This window comes from Manis javanica, chromosome 17, assembly GCF_040802235.1.
Source record: "Manis javanica isolate MJ-LG chromosome 17, MJ_LKY, whole genome shotgun sequence".
Taxonomy (NCBI): domain Eukaryota; kingdom Metazoa; phylum Chordata; class Mammalia; order Pholidota; family Manidae; genus Manis; species Manis javanica.
The window spans coordinates 379,142-401,038 of record NC_133172.1 but is presented as its reverse complement, the minus strand read 5'-3'; the positions used below and the strand labels follow the sequence as shown (position 1 = coordinate 401,038).

At 51.7% G+C, this 21,897-nt stretch overlaps 1 protein-coding gene and 1 long non-coding RNA gene across 12 annotated transcripts; one reads left to right on the top strand and one right to left on the bottom strand.

Moving 5' to 3' along the window:
• The first annotated feature begins 72 nt into the window (after nt 1–72).
• ZNF274 (zinc finger protein 274) lies at nt 73–21,012 on the top strand. Of its 8 annotated transcripts, none has more exons than XM_073225316.1 (8): nt 73–439; nt 892–967; nt 1,652–1,778; nt 2,543–2,635; nt 14,726–15,208; nt 18,233–18,330; nt 19,074–19,305; nt 19,730–21,012. In XM_073225316.1, exons 2-8 carry the CDS (start codon nt 935–937, stop codon nt 20,602–20,604), a joined length of 1,941 nt encoding a protein of 646 aa, XP_073081417.1. In that variant the 5' UTR covers nt 73–439; nt 892–934; the 3' UTR covers nt 20,605–21,012. The 8 variants fall into 8 exon arrangements, with proteins under 8 accessions (XP_073081417.1, XP_073081415.1, XP_073081416.1 ...); XM_073225314.1 differs by having other exon boundaries at nt 812–967; XM_073225315.1 differs by lacking the exon at nt 73–439 and having other exon boundaries at nt 446–967; nt 19,179–19,305.
• On the bottom strand, nt 8,194–12,737 carry LOC108387103 (uncharacterized). 4 transcript variants are annotated; one of them, XR_001850728.3, is made up of 3 exons: nt 12,601–12,737; nt 11,410–11,549; nt 8,194–10,034 (listed from the first exon to the last, which is right to left on the bottom strand). It is a non-coding gene; the product is annotated as an uncharacterized lncRNA (long non-coding RNA). The 4 variants fall into 4 exon arrangements; XR_001850725.3 differs by having other exon boundaries at nt 11,410–11,592; nt 12,601–12,717; XR_005054437.2 differs by lacking the exon at nt 12,601–12,737 and adding an exon at nt 12,434–12,543 and having other exon boundaries at nt 11,410–11,592.
• Nucleotides 21,013–21,897: the final 885 nt, after the last annotated feature.

Genomic DNA, 21,897 nt, shown 5'->3' with positions numbered 1-21,897 from the left:
CCTCCCACCCCACCCCCAGGTAATCATCAGTCCCGCCTCCACCCCACCCACCAACTCTTACCCACTCCAGCACTTCCGGCATGCCCTCCTCGCCTCTCCTCTTTCCCCAACTTCCGCCCCACCCAACGCGTGGTCGCCGTAGTGGTGGAGCACGACTCTGTCGCGGCGGCGCCGCCCACGCAGGTGTTAGAGCCCCGCGACCTGCCTTGCCCCAGCCGAGGCCTCTTCCTGCCCCGCTGGACAGCCAAGGGTCTCCGGGGAGGATGCTCGTTCGGCCCTCCGCGGCTTCGTCAGCCACCCCGAACGGGCCGGTCAAGATGGCCGCCCCGGGCGAGGCCGGGCGGGGCGCGCCGTGAGGGTGTCTGGGAGTTGTAGTCCGAGCCCGCGCGCTGACGCACTTCGCCGCTAGCCGACGGGCGCCATTGTGCGCCGCGCGCGGGTGAGTGCGGCGCGAAACCTGCGGCCGTCGGGGGCTGTGAGGGGCTAGTGCGGATCCGTGCAGGAGTTGCTCCGCGGGCGCGCCCAGCCGCAGGCCCTTCCCTTGGGCGGAGCCGGCCTTGTCTGCCGTCCCCTTGCCGCGGGGCTGGAAGGGGCGGTGTGGTCGGGCACTCGTGGGGCAGTGGGAGGACATGCCTCCGGGCGTGGACGTAGGGCTGGCCGACCCCCGTCGGGCTTGTGCGGACTGGGGAGGGAGTCGGCTCCCCTCTGGGTGAGGAGGCTAGGGGGCTACGGGTCCTCTACTCTAGGGAGTAGGTGGGAACGACTCCTTCGGGGCATGTTCCGAGGTAGAGGGTGGACTTGTCATTTCCAGTTGATGCAGCTGCTAATGGGCAGGCAGCCTCCTCGGCGTAGCCTCACACCCCTTCCACCTCCCAAATTCGACCTTCTCAGGACTGTGCCCACGCCCCCGAGACCCGTCAAAGAGGAGGAAAGTATGGCCTCCCTGCTTCCGACTGCCTGGTTCCGTGTGAGTAGAGGCTTCTTTCGAGTTTCTGAGTCTGCACCTGGACTTGGGGGCGGGGATAGCAGGATGGTGGTGGGATGCCGCCTCCCTGAGGTGCCCCCAAACCCCAGAGCATCTTGGGGAGGGGAGAGGGACTGACAGGCCCCGAGACCCTACGGGATGGAGGAACCGCACGTTCCTTGGCTTTCCTAGAGCGTGGTTAGGGTAGAGGGCAGATTGCAGGAGATTCTAATACGCCCTGTAAACTGGGGAGAGGCATTGGCAGGTCTAAGCTGGATCAGGCTTCTTGTTTAGATTTCAGCAGCTAATTTGGCATCAAGGCAAGAGCTGACGAGAGTTCAGTCACTAGGAAGTAGAAGCAGTATTGGCAACCTGTGGGGCTGAAGGCTTGAGTGCAGTGATCCAGCTCTCGGAATTCCCTAGTAGTATGGTGCAGGCTGATACCAGTGTTGAAATGCCCAGGTTAATAAGAAATAGGTTTTCAGAGAACGAAGAATCGTGTCACGTGTCTTTATCTGCGACTTGAGTAGGGTTAAGTTTGGGTTTGCTGTTTCAGACAAATGCAGAACACGTGATGAGACACCTGAAATGCTCTCAGGTCATCTTGTACACTGTGCCTTCAGCCTCCCCCTCCTGTCAGCATGGGTGACCACAGGCCCTAGCTGAACAGGAACCTGTGGGTTTTAGGAACCAGTGATCTTTGACGATGTGACCCTCGGTTTTACCCCGGAGGAATGGGAACTGCTGGACCTTGAACGGAAGTCCCTGTACAGGGAGGTGATGCTGGAGAACTACAGGAACCTGGTCTCAGTGGGTAAGGTTGGCCTCTGTGTCAATAAAGATCTACGTTTTGCAGCACATATGTGGTGCCTCTAAAGTGTGTGTCTGCTTGGGCCTAGGCTACACGGGTCAGAGTTAAAGTGTCAAGGCCCTGGAGCCTGAGGGAGAGAGCTTTACATGGTACCTGTAGGAAAAGGGCAACTTTACGTGACTTCTGAAGTTTCACTGAGTCCATCCCCAGAGGTCTTGAGTGCCGGGGAGGTGGGTCTGCCAGGGATGTTTTCAGCTGCAGTAGTGAATGCTTACTGTTTTGGTAACAGTTCCAGAGGATATGGTGTCAGTGTCCAATAGCTCAGGAGCTCAGGAATATCTTCAAAGACCCTGGTCCCTTCCCTCTCTCTGTGGTTAGTGTGAATTTTCCCATTCTTAGGTTAGTAACCGCATGGCTTTGACACCAAACATCTTGTCCATCTTCAGCAGAAATTGGGAAGGGAGCCGCCCTGGCAAGGTCTCTTCGTAGGTGTCACATTTAGCAGGAAAAAGCCCTAAGGCCCTCAGCTACTGACTTCCCTTTGTGCCTTCCTGCTCAGAACTGAGTCCCCTGGCTCCCTTTACTGGCAAGAGTCCAGGAAAGCAAGCAGCTGGTGAAGGGGGTGGGTGGGATTGTCCACAATGCCTTGGGCCAGAGGCCACACCCCCAGAAGGGGAGAGTGCAGGTGGGGACATCATGTGCCACAGCGGGAAGGCATTCTCTGAAGATGGACCCCACCAAGCCCTGCCTCTCTTTCCCTTGGGCAGAACATCAGCTTTCCAAGCCAGATGTGGTATCTCAGTTAGAGGAGGAAGAGCTCTGGTCGGTGGAGAGAGGAGTTCCTCAAGACACCTTTTCAGGTGAGAACCAGGCACGTGGGTGTCTTGGCAGGAAACGGGCTGACTGGTCAGTCAGGAACTGGTCTCTTAGAAAAGTGGGCTGGGGGAACCCCCAGGTTGGGTGCTGGGCTGCGTAGCCACAGACATGCTGAATGAAGCTGTTTTCCCCTGGCCTCAGAGGCAGAGGCGCACTGCTTGAACGAGAACCTGTTCTAGTGGCAGGTTGCCGGGAGGGTCTTTCACTCAGCTCCACTGTCTGCTGACCTCCCTTCATGTAATCACCGGTCACTGGTCTGTCTCTGACCAGACTTCTTAGATATGTATCTTTGTGTATGAGTATGTTTATATTTTGAAGTTATTATCTTAGTACAGACAAGGCCTGCTTCATTCACTTTAACAGATGCAGTATAGTCCACATTTGATTTCTCTTGATGGACATTGAAATTGTTGCAGAAAACTTCTTGCGTATTTTTTTTCACATTCAAGTTGATTTTTTTGTAGGTAGGATTTCCAGAAATGGAATTTCACCCTCAATGGAGATATAAGCTAAAAATATGGGAGCAACAAATTGCTATCTAAAATCCTTTAAAATTTATCTAACTTCTCCAGTACACAGGACAGCAGCTTCTTTTCCCCCTTCATCAATTTATAGTGGTCTTAAAAGTTTGCAGATCTGATGGGAAAAAAATGTTTTCACCTTAATTCACATTTCCCTCCTGATGTTACACTGTTCTTTAAGTTTATGAACCATTTGTATTTTTTTCTTTTGTGAGACGTATACTTCCCTTTCCCTTTTTTCTTGTTGTTGCTAGTGGTGGTGGTGCCCTGTCTCTGTTTTTACGGGAACTCTATAATGGATGTTAATATTGCAAACATCCCAGGCCGACTTTCATCTTACACCTTTATTTAATCTCCATAAAGACTTATTTCAGACTTTTCCTTTCTGTCTATTCCTATTGTAGGTTTCATTTCATACACAGGTAGGTTGCACAAATACTTTATTGTATTTTAGTATTCTTTTTCTGTTCTGCTGTTCCACTTATTTGGAGTTACCTTATATGGTATGGGGTACAAGTTTCTACAACACTATTTTTTGACTAGGTTCTTCTGCTTATTGAAAATACCCTTTTTTAAAAAAATCACCAACTAAATTCCCATAGTTGTTACTGCAGCCTCTTTCTTGGCCCCTTCAGCTCCCTTGATCTCTGTCTCTGAGTAAATACCATATGCTGTACTGCTGGCTTCGTGTAACAAATTTGGGTAAGTGGTACTTCCTCTCATTAAAAAAAAATTCTTAGCTGCTCTCAACCGCCTAGTTTGCCAGGTGAACATTTACTATCAGCTTGTCAGGTTTGATTGAGAAAACCTAATTGGAATATGTACTACATTTGATTGGATTTAGAAGTCCCTTGACACAAAGTTGTTTTCTGTCTCGGTGAGTTCAGGCCCACGCGCAGGAAGAGGGATGTGCTCACCTCAGCGCTAAGCCAGGCCTTCTGAGTGCCTGCTGGGCTTTCCCTGTAGTTTATCTGCTTGGGTTAATCTTCCCTTGTAGCTTTTTGTAGCTAATTCTAGATGAGCCTGCCATGCTACTAAATTCTTATTATTTGTGACATTTTGTTAGATTCTGATTTTCTCAGTACAGTCATTTCAGCAAGTATATAGGAGGCACTCGTATTAATTTTTTACTTCTTTGGCACAATCACGTAATTCATTCATCACAGCTGGTAATTCCAAAACACAGTGAAGCTGAAAGTGTGAAGAGTGGGTGTCTAGTCTTAAATGGGAAAGTTTCTGGGTTTTGATGAGCATGCTGCTGGATTCTGTCGATTCACTTTATATCTGGATAGAGAAATAGTCGTCTAGTCCTTATTAGGAAATGCAAATCAGTAACATACCCAGTTTGTCCTCCAGAGCCTTCCAAGGTGATATTATTTTCTCAGAAGTTAATGCAGTGACATAATATAGAAGCATCCTTGTATTATGTGCAGGTGTCCATTGACTTATTTGGGAGACTTTTACATCAATAGTCATAAATTAGGTTGGGGAGGTGGGTGGTTATCTCCTGTTTGCTGTCAACTTTTGTATCAGAATGCTGGCTTTGTAAAGGAAACTTTGGATGCTTCATTCTCTATTTGCTAATGCAGGTGACACTGGAACTTCCCACTTCTGGCACTATGCAGCTCCCAAATCTGTGGCTGGCCCCCATCTTTGATGACCTTCTATTTGCCACAGCATAGACTGTAGTCTCAACTCTTTATCCCTTTTTTCTGGACTCCATTTTTCAGCCTGGTTGGCTCAGCATTGTTCTGTCTTTCATTTCCATATTCAAAGGCATTCCTTTTCCTACACTGGAAACCTCCCTTCTAACCGTAGCACGGGTCACTGCACGATACACCTCACCTGGGAAGCCCCAGTAACATAAGCAGTTTGAGTCTCCACCTGCTGTGGTTTCTGGCTTCCCTGATGGCTCTTGATCCAGTCTCCTTATGTTCTCCCATCTGGCCCTGTAAACCTTCCTCTCTGGAACTTAAGACCCATGTCTTGTGTGGGCAAACCTTCCAGCCCTGTGCTTCTGGATGACCTAGGAGTTCCCCGAGTGTGGCTGTCAGGCAGAACTGCACGTCTTGGGAGAGCTGGCCTGACAGAACTGGAGATGGGGCAGTGCTGCAGAGTAGCCTCTTATCCCACGCAGTAGTCTAAACATTTCATAGTAAACCAAAGACCTAACAATCCCTGCCCTGTAGGCCTTGTAGCCTAATAGATGACGGCCTCTACAAAACAAGCTACAAAGACGTAACCATAAACACAATTAACAGTGATGAGTACTGAAGAGAGAAAGCATGATGCATAGCAGGCAGCCGTGGGGAACCACTGCAGAGGAGTTGGGGGGCGCTGCAGGGATGAGCTCTGAGCCCATTCCTAAAGGAAAAGAAGTCCAGAGACATGTAAAGCTGACAGTGAGGAGAGCTTCCAGGCACTGAGACAGTGTCTGGGATGACCATGGAAATGGAAATGAGCTTGGCACCTGCAGGGAGCAGAAGGTCACCCAGGGGGCTGGGAGGATGAGGTACGCTCACATGCACAGTAACCGCAGCAGAGCACAGAGGGCCTCCACTGTTGGGGCTGACTTCCACTGATGAGGTGTGTGGTATGGCTCCTTACAGTTCATTCTGATGCTTGTGCAGAAAAACCCGTTGTGGGGCTAGATGGAAGCAGGCAGCGGGCATGGTAGCATGCAGGGAAGAGGAGGTGATACTCGGCCAGCCTGAGAGGCCAGTAGCAGGTTGAGGGGAAGCTGCAGAGGCCCCTCCATACTCACAGGTGGATTCACTGGGGCTAGGCCAAGGGGTAAAGGAAGGAAGCAGCCAAGAATTCCTCATAGGTGAAGACTTCAAGGGATTCCTGTAAGTATTAACTATTTACTACATGCATCCTTTTTGTATGTATCAATATATGACTTAAAAATACAATAAAGGAGAAAAATTACTGAATCTTTGTCAATGACAAAGGCAGATTTTTGAAGGGTGATAAGAGAGGTGTGGTTTTGTTTTACTTTTTATGTTGAAGTAATTTTAAAGAGTTACATGATTAGTACTACAAGTAACTCCCTAGTAGCTTTCACTTAGATTCAAGAGGTGTCCTTGTCTGGACTGGTCCTGTGAAGTATGGATGAGAAGGGACTTAAGAGATATCCAGCTATTGGGTTGTGGAGCCAGTGGAATGCACCTGTGTGCACCTCAAGGTCCAGGCAGTGCATAAGAACATAGGACTCACAGGCATTCGGGATGCTTTACTACTAGAGACGAGACAACTGTCTCCAGTGGTCTTCTCTCTCACAGCTGTGTCTCTGCTTAATGCAGAGACCGGGGATCAGATGGAGAACCAGGCCCTTCTGTGCCAACTCAGACTGCATGCCTCTCCAGCTCTCCATGGCAGCATCGGCACTGATCGCAGTACAAGGGAAACTGAATAAACACTTAAGATGATGGTGTTCATCTTTAAGAAGGTACTGATTTAGAAAGATGCTGTGGAGAAATATGATGGCACTCAGTCTCCAGCATTCACTCAGTTTTCTTTGAAGGAAATATTGCTCCATGTGTGGTTTGGGTGGAAAACCAGAGACACACAGACTTAAACATTAGGAAAGCAATGGGGTGAAGACACTGCTGAGTCATGATTGAAGAAATGCTTACAGTATAAACTTTTGACTTGTCCAAAAATAAAGCAGGAGATGAGGCATATAAATATGAACATGCCAACTCTCAAAACTCCAGTATAAACATTAGTTTATACGAGGAGGAGTCATTTTGTTGGGAGGAAGAGAAGGAAATCCTCTAGATTTCATCCTTTGTATAGCCTGAGGAGACCCACATGGGCTATGACGCAAATGTGGTGGCTCTTGGAGGTCAATTCATTCAAGAACAAGACTGAATAAATGTGTTTAGTGTGAGAAAGCCTGTTACCAGCTCAAATAAGAGAAAGTTCACACAGGAGACTAACATGCAAAGACCCCAAATAGAAGAAATCCATTCAGTTCTTTGACATGAGAACTCAAAACGTAACAAATCCCAAGAATGTCATCCAAAGTAGGAAAGGCTTCCAGCCTGATCCAGTCTGACTTGAGAGAATTCATTTTGGTCCTCCAAAAATCCAGTTGTATTAAATTTGGAAAAGTTCTCACATTGAATAATTAAATCTGAGAATTCGAAAACCATGAAAATGTGCTTGCTGTGCAAACAGCATCATGCATAGCTCTCTCAGCACCATGGAGGTCACACTGGAGAGCACCCAGGAACGTGATCAGTGTCAGAGGCTTCGGGAGTCACTTCAGTAGGAGTCCTCGTGGGATGATAGAGGACTCATACGAGCGCAGACCCTCAGGGTGACCTGTGCAGGCGTACCGTGAGCCTTAGCGCTCATCTTACTTAACAAAAAACTACACTGAAGAACCCTACATTGAATAATAAAAATGAAATGTCAGGTCATTACAGAAGACAAAACCACATAAAACTTTTGACCACTACGCCTGGTCTTTTCCAACTTGTTCTGTTATCTGACCTGAACATCAACAAATTTTAACCTGGGTGAGTGAGTGTAGGAAGGCATCTTAGTTTCCTGTGTGTGTCTCAGTTGCTAAGACAATGACTGAATCTCTAGCTCAGGAAACTGTTGAGTGAATAAACTGTTGAAGAAATTGCCAGAGGTAGAGGATACATTTAAAGAGAGTTTGAGGATATATTTAAAGAGACTTTGAAGACAAGTCCAGGTTTTGAGACAATGGTGGGTAAGGGATGGTAAAGGGAAATCTTGAGATGAGACAGATGGTGCTACAAAGAACTTGGAGAGGCTCACATCCTTGGGGACTGAGTCAAGAGTGTAGAATCTAAGTGACTGTCAAACATGTTTTGGCAGGAATCCAGCCTAGCAGAGTGTGTTCACATACTGTGCAATCTTTATTCAAGAATACACTCTCTCACCCAAATATATGCTATGCATCTGCTTCGTAGGACCCGTGTAATCTGGGACCCTCCCCTGGTGGTCTACCCAGGGTGATTTAAAGGCCTGAAATGCAACGATAAATTGAGCAAAAAGGAAAACAAACTGAGCATTTGACTCAAACATTTCTTTTGGGGGAAGTATCTCCATAAGTCCTAAGGAAAGAGGAAAAATAAATACAGCAGGGATAAACAAATCTGAAATGAAGGAGAAAAAAGTAATCCAAGGGCTCATTTTCTGGATAGCCAAAGTGTAAAACCAAACAAAGGCAAGCAAAAACCTGTATAAGAAAAACTATACGTTCGGCAACATGTATAGTTTTCATTAGAGTACTTTGCACAGCTGTGAGAAAGAATGAGCCAGCTCTATAGACTGACACAAAACAATCTCCAAGATGTGTTTCTTAAAATACATCTTTTAACATGTATCTTAATATATATAAATAGATGTACATAATATTGATGTCTTTTTTTCTTCAAAAATATATACATGAACACACACAAATGTGAGTATGTGTTGGTTGATTGTCACTGGCAGGATGTAAAAACTGTTAGGCTGTGATTGCCTCCTGAGAAGGAGACTGGGTGGGAGAGTGAATTTCCGTTTTTAGAGATGCTACTCCGTACCTGCACTTACAAAACAAGAATGGCTATCCTTCCTGATGTGTCCCCAGTTCCCGATACAGTACAGGGGCTCCATAATTACTTGCTGAGTGTAGGCATGAACAAACAAGATGGAAAGACTCCTGGAAAAGTAGCAAGTTGTCAAAATTGGTCCCAGGACAATGTTAAAATTAACATTTTTAAAATAAGGTGCCGTTGCTGTCTCAGTACTGACCTGGGCGGTGAATATTTCCCAACTTTCTGTTAAAAAATAGTCTCCATGGAACATAAGCAGGTCAATGACAGAACACAGACCAGCTGGCATGGTAATAGATTGTCCCTACATAGTATACACAGTGAGAAGCAGGAAATATGCACAGCTTCAAACAGCCATCTTAAAAAAAAAAAAAACGAGTATTCTGAAAGTTAAAAGACTTCAGCCATGTGACAAATTACAAAATACACAAACAGCTTTGGTCTACACCAAGAATAGCCTAGTTAACACGATGGAGGGAACTGTATTAGTACTTTTTTGAAGTGGTATCTGAGAACAGCTTATTAAGGAATGATTAAGAATTAAGGAATTTCTATTTGAAAAAAATTTTAAGTTAGTGAGATGGGGAAGACGGGTGAGTAGAGGCCCAGGAGGGCCCGTTCTCAGCTCAAGTCCTACCCTCAGGCATCCCAGCCAGCAGCACCCAGAGTAAATTGCTGCTGGGGCCCTTGGACCTGCGGTAGCAGGAACGCAAAGTCCCCAGCCTGGCTAGTCCGGGAAGAAGCAGGTGGGGTGTAAACCAGGTGCCCTCTTGCCTGTGGTCTGCACTCCCAGCCACTGCTCAGTGTCCCGAGTAGAAGGGAACAAATTACAATCCTCCCGTGATGACTTACATAGGGTGTGCAATTCTGGTGTCAGTGAGATTTCCTGCAACCTGATAGAAATATGGGAAGATCAAGACAGAGGGCTAAAAGGCCCAAATGTCTTGGGGAAGGAAATTGTTTCACTAAGTCCCCCAGAAGCTGTGTTGAGTCAACAAATATTAATTGAGCACCTGCCAAAATGCCAGGTACTGTTTCTGGGGTGAATCACAGAGACAACAGGTTGGCAAGTCCCCTGGTCTCACTGGGGTTGCATTAACTGCAGAGCAGCTGCTAGCACGTGTGGCTGATGAAACTGGCTAAAATGAGCTTACCAGTTCAGTCGGTCACACTGGACTCCATTCAGATGTTCATTGGTCAGCTGCAGCTCATTACCATCATGCTGGACAGTGGACATCTAGAACACTTCCTTTAACAAGGAAAGTTCCACGGGGCAGCGAGCCCTAGAGAAGGTGGAGAAGTGATCAGTGAAATGAACGAACCAGATACTTTGAGATGGCAATCAGTGCTGGGAAGAAAAATCAAACAGTAGGACGCGCTAGGAGCAGAGAGGCTTAGGTGGGCAATACTAGTTTAGAACTGGACAGGAAGGTGGTGCTGAGATGACGTGCGCTGAGAGGGATGGGCAAGAGGAACCAGGTGACTGTGTTAGGAGGGTGGCAACTGCAAAGACCTCTGGACAAGACACACCTGGGCATGTTTGAGGAAAAGGAAGGTGGTGCTTGTGTGAAGCCCCCTTTGTTGTCAACAGGGTTTGAATTCCAGGTGTGGGATTTCCCCCAGCAGGTGGCTTTGGGTGAGGTTCCTAGTGTCTCCCAGAATGGATTTCCTCTGTGTCAAGGTTGAGTGCTGTTGCTTACTGGGACTGTGGCTGTGAAAAGCCCAGGTCTGAGGGGCCTTGATGAAATGGTAGCTACTATTAATGACCTACAGACTTTGACGTAAAGATGATCATCAGTACCTTTGGCAGATCCTCCTCTGCACCTGGCTTTAGGGCTTCAGATGCCCCAGATCCAGTGGGCAGTCCAGTGGGGGAGAGACACTGTAGACAGTAGTGCAGCTGTACCAGTAGAGTGATGGGGAGAGGAGGACAGAAGGTGGAGAGGTGAAGGCATTTTGGACAAGGAAAAGGGACGGCAGTATGTACGGAGACAGGGAAGTTGAGACAAGCATGTCTAATCCTGCCCCCAACAAGATGTCAAAAGTTACTGTTACTTGGTATAGTGTATCTGTGGACTGGTAGCCCTAGTAATTCCTAGCTGGTTGTCATTATGCACTAGGAAACTCGCACTGTGGGGAGCCAGTTTACCCAGGAAGGGAACCAACAGAGAAACAATATAAAAAACAGCTGTAAGAGAAAGAAGCAGCTCCTGTTAACCTTTACTACATGCTGTACCTGGTTTTGTGTCCTAATCACTTAGGGTGAGGAAAATGAGACCCAGAAGGATTAAGCCCTTTGCCCAAAGGGTCAGTGAATTTATATCAGGATCCACTAGATAGGGAGTTGCAGGCTGAGGACTAAATGGACCCAATTTCCCCAGGGTCATTAAGCTGATGGGTTGAAAGCCAGCACCTGGAGCTGCTGCTAATAAAAATTGTATTTACCAGCCCCACATAGGGTGGGGTAGTTCATCACAGCTATGCTCCAGGGATGTGAGGACCCAGTTCAGCCCTACTAGCTGGTAAATTTTTAAGTTTCTATTTTTTCTGTGAAGTGGGGTGAATAATGTCCTGGAACAGTCTGCAGGATTGGTTGCCTGAGGGCTTGGGAGTGGGATGAGAGATTTAGAGAACTGAGGTGCCTATAATGATACTTACCACCAGCTTCCAGGCTTGTGACCCATCTCATTTGCTGCAAGGCCACCAGCGGGTGCTTTCTGATTACTGCAGAACCTATGTCGGCCTGATGACTGCTATAGCAGGGAGAGCTGGGCTGTGGATCCTCTGGGCTCAGCACCCTAAGGATTGGCAGAGTTCCTGACATCCAAACCTAGTCAGGCTCTCAAACAGTAGGAGTTAAAGCAGCAAGTTAACATTTTTGAGTAAGCACTCAATGCAAGATTTTGAGAAAGCACCCTGATGCCCTCCCATCCTGAGAATAAGAAAAGGAACTACATACATGGTTAAGATTAAAGGAGAAATTATTACAAACGGAGTGGGGGCAGAAGGGATGGAGTAAAAGAAAATGAACCCAAGTTATTTTCTTAAGGGAGAAAATACTAAATAACCCTTGACTAGCCAAGAAATGCAAAACAAAACTCCAGAAGTTGGGAAGCTATGAAGCAATACAGAGAATTAAGATTGTTTTTTAAGTGTCATGCGTGATTCTTGCCCAAAGTGGTGCCCCTGCGAAGCACCAAGCCGCTGGGGAGCATCTCCTGCCACCCTCCCGTCTCACATCCGGGGAACTTAAAGGGCCAGTGCTGCCGCAACTCCAGTAAGTCCCTGGCTTCCCGAGTTATCCTTGGGGAAATTTAAAGCCTTAAGAGTTTTAATTGAAAGAAAAATGAATTACGTTTTTCAAATAAAGAATTTGGAGGGGGAGTAGTTATAAACTCCCAAAAGTCCCAAGAAAGAGTTAAATGAGTTGAGAAGGGCAAGTCCCCAAATAAAACTAATTCGAATGTTTATTTGGGGAAAAGTTTGGAAATGGGCCAAACCCTGTAGTTATCAAGAAAACAATCACTTTAAGCATAGGAGTGACTGGTAATGGCCGGGAACTAACTGTGTGGCACAGGACCTGTTCTGCAACCCCGGGGCGCCTAACTCCCCGCTGGGGCTTCGGGGCGGCACGCGCGGCCGCGCTCGGCGTCGGGCGGCTCTTAACCCCAAGCTGACTCACTGCCCGGATGGCGCGCCAGCAAACCGCAACACCCGTTAGGTCCGTGGAACCGGTGAATGCAGGAAGCCACGGACGAGCCAAGCGGGTAGTCAGCCAAGCTGGGGGCAGGAAGAGAGGCGGGGTTTAGAAGCGGGGGCCCGGAAATGGGTGGGGAAGCGTGTGCTCACCGCTCTGAGGGGAGCGACCGCGCTGTCCCCTGCCCCGCTGTACCCGAAAGGAAGGAAACGTGCAGATCGGGCGGGTGTGTGTGTAATCTCCAGCGGCGCCGGCCCAGGGCGCGTCCGCCCCCGCGGGTGTCCGGGGAGGGAGCGAGAACAGATGAGGCCGAAACTGAGCGCCAGGCGACTCGCTTCCGAACGGGGCCCGGCCCGGATCGGGACCCGCAGCACGGCGGCGCCGGAAGTCTGCGCCGCGGAAGCTCCTGGGAGTTGTAGTGCGCCGGCGCGGTACGCGCTTCTGGCCCCGGGCGAAAGCCCGGCCCCCGACATCTAGGCGCGGAGACCCGCAGGGCTGGAAGGACCCGGGCACCGAGACCCGGACGGCAGCGCCGCTTTACCGCCTGGCTCCTCGATTCGTTTTTCTTCCTCTCGCGCAGCCGCAGTTACTCTGCGCCGGGTGATATCCGCGCGGGCCGGCCGGGTCGCCCCTGCCTGCAAGAGGGTGCGTCGCGGCGGTCGTTGCCTGTTGCCCTCCGTTTCCCACCTTTGCTCACCGTGTTTGGGAGACTTTCAAGTCGCGCAGGGACTGGGGAGATTTACGGCGGAAAAGGGGGAAGTTCTGATTAGAGGTTGTTGGCTTGCAGGGCGAAACGGAAACTGGCGGTTATTAGCCAGGTCCTGACTCTCCGGGCTGTGGGTCAGAGCACTCGTTACCTGTGATCTCTAAAGGTTGGTACTCGGGTATCTCTGCACCCCGCCTTCACCTCCAGGTAGCTCCCTAACCGTGAGTAGAGTGACTTGGTGGGAGTCTCTGGGCACTCGTTGTTAAGGTTGTGAGTTCATGCCGTAAATTCCTTTCCAGGCAGAGTTGTGCCAACCACTTAAATTTACAGCAACAAGGGCGAAAGTGCAGGTTTGCTCCTGAGGTCACCCGCCCAATTTCTGTTTTTGTGAAGAATCGTTAACTTGATTAGAAGTAAAGCATAATCCATGGTTATTTACACTTTTTCTATTGTTTTTTTAAGGCTTCAAGTCATTTACAATCAGCATTTGTCCCTGGCGTTGTAGTTTTCCTTGTTTCCTGTTGACTTGGCTTACTCTCCTTAGTATTTCGGGGCCATCCTGGGGTTCCGGTCAGCAGATGCTCTCGTGGCTCAACGCCAGGACCCAGAGCCTCTGCCTCTCCCAGACATTCTCATTCTTGTTCCCCATGGAGCGGGGATCAGGTTGAGGGCTGCAGACTTGTGGCACCTCCGGTCTCTTCTCAACCCTCACAGTCTCTTGCTCTTTTTCGTTTTCCCCTGTATGGAGATGTAATTTACAAACCATAAAGTTCATCCTTTGAAAGTGTGCAGTTCAGTGGTTTTACTATATTACAGGGTTGTGCAACCGTCACTGTGATCTGATTTCAGAACATTTTTCATCACCCCCAAAAAGAAACCCTGTATCCATTAGCCATTGCCCCCAAACCCCCTCAATTCCACCATCTCCTGAAAACTGCTAATCAACTTGCAATCTCTATATATTTGCCTATTTTGGACATTCCATGTAAATGAAGTAATATAATATGTGACCTTTTACGCCCAGCTTAACTTAGCATAATGTGGTGAGGTTTCATCCATGCTCTAGCTTGTCAGTACTTTGTTCCTTTTTGTTGCCAAATAATATTCCACTGTGGATAGACCACGTTTTGTTTATTTGTTCATTTGGTGGAAATTTGAACCTTTTTCCCTTTTCAGGTGTTACGAATTATGCTTCTGTGACCATCCTGCAGAAGCTTTTTGTTGACCTATATTTTCAGATCCCTTGGATGTATACCTAGCAGTAGAACTCCTGGGACATAACATACTTTTCTATTACAAGTATAACTTTTTGAGGAAATGCCAGACTGTTTTGCAGTATGTTGCAGCATTGCCTGTTCCTGTCAAAAGTGTATAGGGGTCCCAGTTTTTCTGCATCCCCACCAACAATTGTTACTGTCTATCTTTGATAATAACCATCCTAGTGAGTATGAAGTGGAATCCCACTGTGGTAGTAATTTGCATTTCCCTGGTAGTTTCCCTGGTGGAAAACATGATGTTGAGCATGTTTTCATGTGCCTTTCGCCATCTCTTTTGCTCTGCTTTTGATTTAGAGTGTCCTGAGCCTCCACCGGACCCTCAGTTGAATCCTCTTCCTGCTGGGAATCCCCTTATGAAAATAGAGGTTGTTGAAGTCCTCACGCTGAACCAGGAGGTAGCTCGTCCCCGGAACGCCCAGATCCGTGCCCTCTATGCTGAAGATGAGGGCCTGAGCCCAGACAGCCCCAGAGAGCCCACTCAACATCCTGTCACGCATCCAGCTGACCCTGAGGCTGCTCGCCAGAGGTTTCGGGGATTCTGCTTTGAGGAGGTGACAGGGCCCCGAGAGGCCCTGGCCCGGCTCCGGGAGCTGTGCCGCCACTGGCTGCGGCCCGAGGTGCACTCCAAGGAGCAGATGCTGGAGCTGCTGGTGCTGGAGCAGTTCCTGGGCGCGCTGCCTGGGAAGCTGCGGATATGGGTGGAGTCGCAGCATCCAGAGGACTGCCTGGAGGCGGTGGCCCTGGTGGAGGATGTGACCTGGATATCTGAGGAGGAAGGTGAGTGTCGTGGAAGGGTGGGACAGGGACATCTTGGACGAAGAGCTCCAGGCTTCCTGGGAGGGGTGGCGGCAGGGGAAGAGTGCCACTCTCTCCGTCTGGGGCTGAGGGTGCCCGTCCCGCCGTTGAGTTCCTGGAGCCCAAGCTCAGGACACTTTCTTCCTAATGTTCCTGCTGTCGCCCACAGACCGAGGGCTTTGGGCATCGTCCCGCTCGTGGAAATGGAAGGTCTCAGGCCTCTCCTCAGAGCTCCTGGAACCCGCGGCTGGGGCCTGGCGCTGCGTTAACAAGCCCTCCACACGCTTCTGCTGGAAGCTGAGGATGAAGGGCTTCGTTTTCGCCCCTTGGGGATTCCTGCCCCTTCCAGTCACACAGGGGTATCCCTAGAGCCCCTCCTAATGGAACTTGGGGTTGAGCGGTTGTGCGTAAAGGGACACAGGAGGACAGGACTCTGAACTCAGGAGCTCAACAAGCTTTGGGCTTAGGCAGGAAAGACCAGAACCTGACAAATGGATGTGCACGTGTCAGGACAAATGGATCTGTACCGTTGTGGCAGTTTGTTAGAACAGCAACAGGAGACTAATACCGGTACCGAGGAGACAGTTGTGGAGCTCATGAGGGGAGAGTCAGCGAGTCTGTCCTGTGTTTAACACCTTGGGACTGAACAAAGTGAATTAGTACTGCAGAGGGGGACAAGAAGAGGCCTTGCAGGGATCCTGCCTTTGTGGCCAGTGTTCCCGGGGACTCTTGGGTGTGTCTGCCGCAAAGCCTTGGGGTTTAGAGGGGTTGGGCATTGGTGAGGCTCCTGGAGGCAAGGTGCAGCTGACCCCTGGGACAGAGCAGAACTCAGAAGGGGAGGAAGGATGAGCCAGGCAGGGGGAGCATCACCTGTGAAGGCCATGCTGGGAGTGATGGCTGCATCAAAAGCCATAGAAATTGGGTGGGAGTAGAAGGGAGCAGAGGGCTGGACTGGCAGGGTTTTCGTGCTACCCTAAAGCAATGGGAAGTGTTCTAAAGCAGGGGGCCCCGGTCCAAGAGTGCTAGGAGAAGGTGGCACCATCTCACTGAGCCTTGAAGCTTCGCCCGGTTGTGATGTGCTGCAGGTGGTGCACTAAGAACAGGGCAAGAGCAGAAGCAGATGGGCCACCTGGAGCTGTCACGCTCCTGCCGAGAGGGCTGGTGGCTTGGGCAGGAGTGATGGCGGGGGTCTGGGGGAAAGCACGTGTATGGGAGGGATTTGGGAGTGAGTCTCCAGGAGGCTTGATCTCTGCCGGGCCGAGTTCCGTGGAGCACGTATGTTTCTTCTTTGCTCAGGTGTGTGATGGCACCCAGATTCTGTGGGTGCCCAGAAAATGTTTCTAGAGCAAATGAATGACTGGTGGACTTTTGTGATTGAGGGAGTGGGGGGACCCAGGGGTGGATGGTGGGGTACAGACGACAGGGCCTCCTGGAGAAGCAAGTGTAGGAACGAGCAGGGCAGGCAGTAGCGTGCACTGTCTTTTCACACAGCTAAGCCTGGGGTGCTGCTGTCAGCAGTTTAGTAGCCCCCAAAGGTGTCCACATCCTAGTCCCTTGAATCTCTGAATATATTACCTCACATGGCAAAAAGGATTTTGCAGATTCAACTAAGTTAAGCATCTTGAGATGGAGAGCTGATCCCGGGTTATTTGGGTGAGCCCAGGGTAGTCACTGGGCGGGAGGGTGAGGGTCAGGGGGTACGGCGAAGCAGGGTGCAGTGAGTGCGGTCAGGGCCATGAGCCGGGGGTCTAAGGCGACCTCTGGAAGCGGGGGAAGGCAAGGAGGGGCCCGGCCCGGAGCTCCAGGAGGAGCGCAGCCCTGCCCACACCGTGATTTAGCCAGCGAGGCTGGGGCCAGACCTCTGACCTCCGCAGTGGAGAGAAAGCAAATTTGTACCGTTGTGGCAGTTTGTTAGAGCAGCAACAGGAGACTAATACCGGTACCGAGGAGACAGTTGTGGAGCTCATGAGGGGAGAGTCAGCGAGTCTGTCCTGTGTTTAACACCTTGGGACTGAACAAAGTGAATTAGTACTGCAGAGGGGGACAGGAAGAGGCCTTGCAGGGATCCTGCCTTTGTGGCCAGTGTTCCCGGGGACTCTTGGGTGTGTCTGCCGCAAAGCCTTGCACAAAAAGGCCAAGGGAGAGGAATCCAACGAGAAAGCCCCGGGGTGGCTCGTTCCAGGCGTGGCTGCACCCAGGGGCTCTCGTAGTGTCCCCAGGACTCGTCCTGTCTGCTGCACCGTGCTTCTGCTGGCCTCTCTTGGCTTCACCCACAGGCAGGCCGTTTCCATGTGGGGGCCCCCCTGCAGGGAGCTTTCTTTCCTAAATGTTCCAACAAAAGCCTTCTTGGCTCTAATTGGCTGGCTGTGCACCCCCTCTTCATCCCTGGTCCAGTCATTGTGAGTCAGCCTGGGTGACCTCATATGTCCCCTTGCCGGTGGGGCTGGACTCGTCATTATGGGAGCCTGGGGACCATGTGGGGACAATGAGGAAAGCTGACACAAAGGACCTGTGGTTGAGAGGGGCTGTAAGGCCAGACAGAGCCATTTTCTACGGTGGAGGAAAATTGGTAAAAGCTGCATTAAGATGGGTGTGTGTTGGGAGAGTGGGTCAGGCCCTGGGAGCTAGGGCAATTCCCGCCCTCCACTTAGCAGAGGGAGGGTAGAAGGGGGGATGGAGGACTCAGAGGCCGGAAACGGGGTCCTTGCCCCTGAGCTGGTGCACAGACGGGCAGCTGCCTCGAGGTGGCCAAGATCCAGAACTGTCCTTGAGAGGGAAGGGTCGGGACAGGGGGTCTCAGCCGTGCAGACAGAGGTGGGCCACACAGGTGTGGAGGTTCGGGCACAGGTAAGAGGCCCAGTGGGGACCCGAGTTGTGAGAAGGGCCAACGGCTCCCCCAGCAGGGTACACATGGGTGTGCTGGGGCCCAGGGGCCTGAGAGACAGACAGTGCCTGGTGCGAGGCAGGGTCCCACACCTGATGACTCCGCACTGCCTCTCCTCCCAGCATTGCCCGCCAAGGGCACCCCCTGCCCTCCTGAGACCACAGCTCAACCGGAGGAAGAGGAGGATGTGGCTGTCTGGCCAGCAAAGATGCCACCGGAGGTGAGTGAGGGGGTCAGCCTTCCTCCTCTGGTCCCGGTGCCCCCATGAGGCAGGCCCGCCTTGAGGCCCCCCCAGGGAACAGGCAGCAGGGAGGGCCGTGTGTCACAGCTGCAGACGTGGGCCCTTTGGCTGCGACCCAGGTGTTCAGGCCTGAAGGAGGTCTGGGGTTTCTCCCAGGGGTCAGAGGTGGGCTGTCCACAGAGCCGGACTGGCCCTGTGTGGCTGCGGGTGACACAGCGAGTGGCGTGGATGTGGCAGTGGCCAGGGCTGTTTCTGCTGCAGATGGCCTACACGTGGCCTCGGCCTAGGAGTGACTGTGTCGGCCCTCGGCAGTGAGGGTCTGGGTGGGCTTCGGGCAGGGCTGTATTCAGCGCCTTGGGGTGGGAGCAGTCACTCCCCAGGAGGGGTCTCCGGCCCCACGCTCTCCGATCCCTTCCCAGGCAGGCTGCCCCGGAAGGCAGAGTGCCTCCCACACGCAGCAAGGTCAGGAGGGAGGCCCCTTCCACCTGCAGTCATGGTCAGATCCCCAGGAAGGACTGCTCACAGCCTGGGCGCTCGCCCCACCCCCAGGCAGCCCTGTCTACAAAGGTGGGGTGGGCTTGTCTGGGGGTGTCTCCTGTGGGGAGAGGTGAGCTGGTAGAGGTGGGCAAGGTGGAAGTGGTTTGTCGTGGCACTTGTAGCTCTACTTGAAGTAGGTACTCTGTCTCTGGTTTTGTTTGGACCTCTTCTGGGCCCCAAGCCAGGATTTTCAAGCATACCCCCAAAGCAGGGGCACCCCCGGCACCGCAGTGTCCCAGCCAGCCTGCCTCCTTCCTCCCGCTGGGCAGACACAAAGTGTGATGTTGCAGGAACCAGTGACCTTCCTGGACATAGCCGTGGACTTCAGCAAGGAGGAGTGGGGGCTGCTGGACCCTTCGCAGAGGACCGAGTACCACGACGTGATGCTGGAGACCTTCGGGCATCTGGTCTCTGTGGGTAAGGCCGCGCCCACACCGCCGCCCCACTCCTGTAGGACTGGATTCCGCAGGGTGCTGAGTTGGGGCTGTACCCTCTTTGGGCCCAGGGCAAGCACTGGGCACGCCCTCGAGTCCCTTGCGTCATCCTGGGCCTTTACCTGGCCTGTGGATCTGGAGGGTTGGCCTTGGGCCAGCGGCAGCCCCAGGTCCAGGGCAGGTCGGACCTGCCATCTGCCCGGAGACCGCGACCTCGGAGCGCTGGGAGGCCGCCCCGCCCCCGGCCGCCAGGCCCCTGTGCCGCACACTGCTGCTCAGTCTCCTCCCGTGGTGCACGAACATACTTGGGAGGAAATCCTCTGACTTGGGAATACCTCCTATGTCACACTTTAAGCCTTTTTCAGCACTTCGTCACTGTGGTGTCCACATCTGTTGGTTTCTTGCAGGGTGGGAAGCTACACTGGAAAGCAAACAGTTAACTCCGGAGTCCAACATTGCTGAGGAAGAACCCACCCAGGACCTGAAAGTGGATGAGTCCCCAAAGGGTGGTGCCTGGGCCTCCGCCTCGAGAGGCGTCTTGCCGGCCGGGGCCCCAGAGGCCCTGGACACGGCGCTGAAACAGGTGGCGCTTCCCCAGGAAAGGTCCCTGCCCCAGAAGCTGCACCGTGACAGCTGCCGGCCCCAGGCAGCCACCAGCCCCGTCCGGCTGCAGAGGACTCTCGCCGGGAGACGCTTGCGCACGCGTAGCTCCCGGGTTAAAAAGGTGACGTGCAATCCCCGGGCAAACATTCATCAGAAGAGCCGCAAGGCGGGGAGAGCCTTCGGCCGAGGCCCCCCGCAGGTCACGTTCACGAGGATTCACAAAGGGAGCCCGGTCTGCCGGTGCAGCGAGTGCGGCAAAACGTTCCGGAACCCAAGGTACTTCTCTGTGCACAAGAAAATCCACACCGGCGAGAAGCCCTACGTGTGCGGGGACTGCGGGAAGGCGTTCGTGCAGAGCTCCTCGCTCACCCAGCACCAGAGAGTCCACACCGGGGAGAGGCCGTTCGAATGCCGGGAGTGTGGGCGCACCTTCAACGACCGCTCGGCCATCTCCCAGCACCTGAGGACCCACACGGGGGCCAGGCCCTACCCGTGCCAGCACTGCGGGAAGGCCTTCCGCCAGAGCTCGCACCTCATCAGGCACCAGCGGACGCACACCGGGGAGCGCCCCTACCTGTGTAACAAGTGTGGGAAGGCCTTCACCCAGAGCTCGCACCTCATCGGGCATCAGAAGACACACAGTGGGGTGAGGTGCAAGAAGAAACAGCCTGCCGCCTAGCCCTCGAGGGGGCTGGGGGGCCCGGGCCTTGTCCGCGTGGTCCTGCACCACCCTGCAGGGCCTGGTCGGGAATCAGGACCAGTGTGGAGAGAGGCGCCGAGTGGTGGTCTCTTAAGGCCGCAGGAGACCGCCGGGTGTACAAGTAAACATGAAAACTGGTGGCGAGTTGTTGCTAATGAATCCAACAATTGGAAACACAGATTTACACTTTTTACTCAGTTGCTTTGTTGTAATTATTTGTTCATTTGGCCACCAAGAGTGATATTAGTGAAACCTGAAAATGCTCATGATGTATGTTTAAAAAGCCAGGTACCAAAAAGTCTGTGCACTGATGTATTTGTGATAAAATATTTATGCATAAGGATTAAAAGAGAACATGGATAAATAAAGTATATTTCTATGGTAGAATCTGTGAATGCTTTTTCCCACCAATTTAGTTACAATCTTTTTATTTATGATCTCACATTTAAAATAAGCAACATGACAACAAAAGGAAGGAGATTGTCGGACCAGTTCTAGCAGATCCGTGCAAGGCCACAGCCCTCTAGCCCAAGATTCCCAGTGGTGGGCGTGAGCAGATCCTTCCATCCCTAGGGCATAATCGAGGTGGAGTCAGCAGCTGAATGGGAACCTTTAGGAACCACTGAAGGCCTACAGGGCAGGAAATGCCAGGCAAGTGGGGGGGGGGCTCATTGGCCTCCCATTTCCATTTTGCCTGAGGGATGCCAATTTTGGCCAGATGCACATCACCAACTTAAGCAATGAGATGCAATACAGGGATGTGTATTTGATGCCCACGTTTCACGAGAGAGAACATTAAAATTCTCTAGGTCACACAGCCTGTAGCCCACAGCCTATCCATGCCTTCCGGACTCAACCTTTGGGTTCTGCATAACTTACATCCCACACATAATGGTAAGAGCGCTGCTCAGCCCAGCGTCTTCAGTGACTTTGGGTCCTGCTGGCAGGGTAGGCTCAGCAGCACCTCACCCCTGGCCCTGCAGAAGTGAATGGGCGTGCAGACAAGCAGAGAGGCCATGGCCAGGTGCCCGGAGAATGAGGGCGCACCAGCAGCCCTCTTGCTTCCGATGCACCCCGCACAGGGCTAGTGATGGTGGCTGCATCACATCTCATCGTGTCCATGACCTGATACATTCCTTGTATGTGGATGTGACACCCTGGGTGTGTGGCAACCATCATGAGAAGACTACGGCCTAACGAGGTGTAGCCAAGGACAACAGAAGACGGAAGGAGAGTGGGTCTGCGATGCCCTCGACGCCCTGCCTCAGCACT

What these genes read in the sequence shown, in the direction of transcription:
- ZNF274 (XM_073225313.1), top strand. Translation starts at nt 776, where the DNA reads ATGTTCCGAGGTAGAGGGTGGACTTGTCATTTCCAGTTGATGCAGCTG. An exon ending in CAGGAACCTGGTCTCAGTGG is followed by an intron (nt 1,779 to 2,542) that starts GTAAGGTTGGCC and finishes TCCCTTGGGCAG; the next exon opens with AACATCAGCTTTCCAAGCCA. An exon ending in CGGGCATCTGGTCTCTGTGG is followed by an intron (nt 19,306 to 19,729) that starts GTAAGGCCGCGC and finishes GGTTTCTTGCAG; the next exon opens with GGTGGGAAGCTACACTGGAA.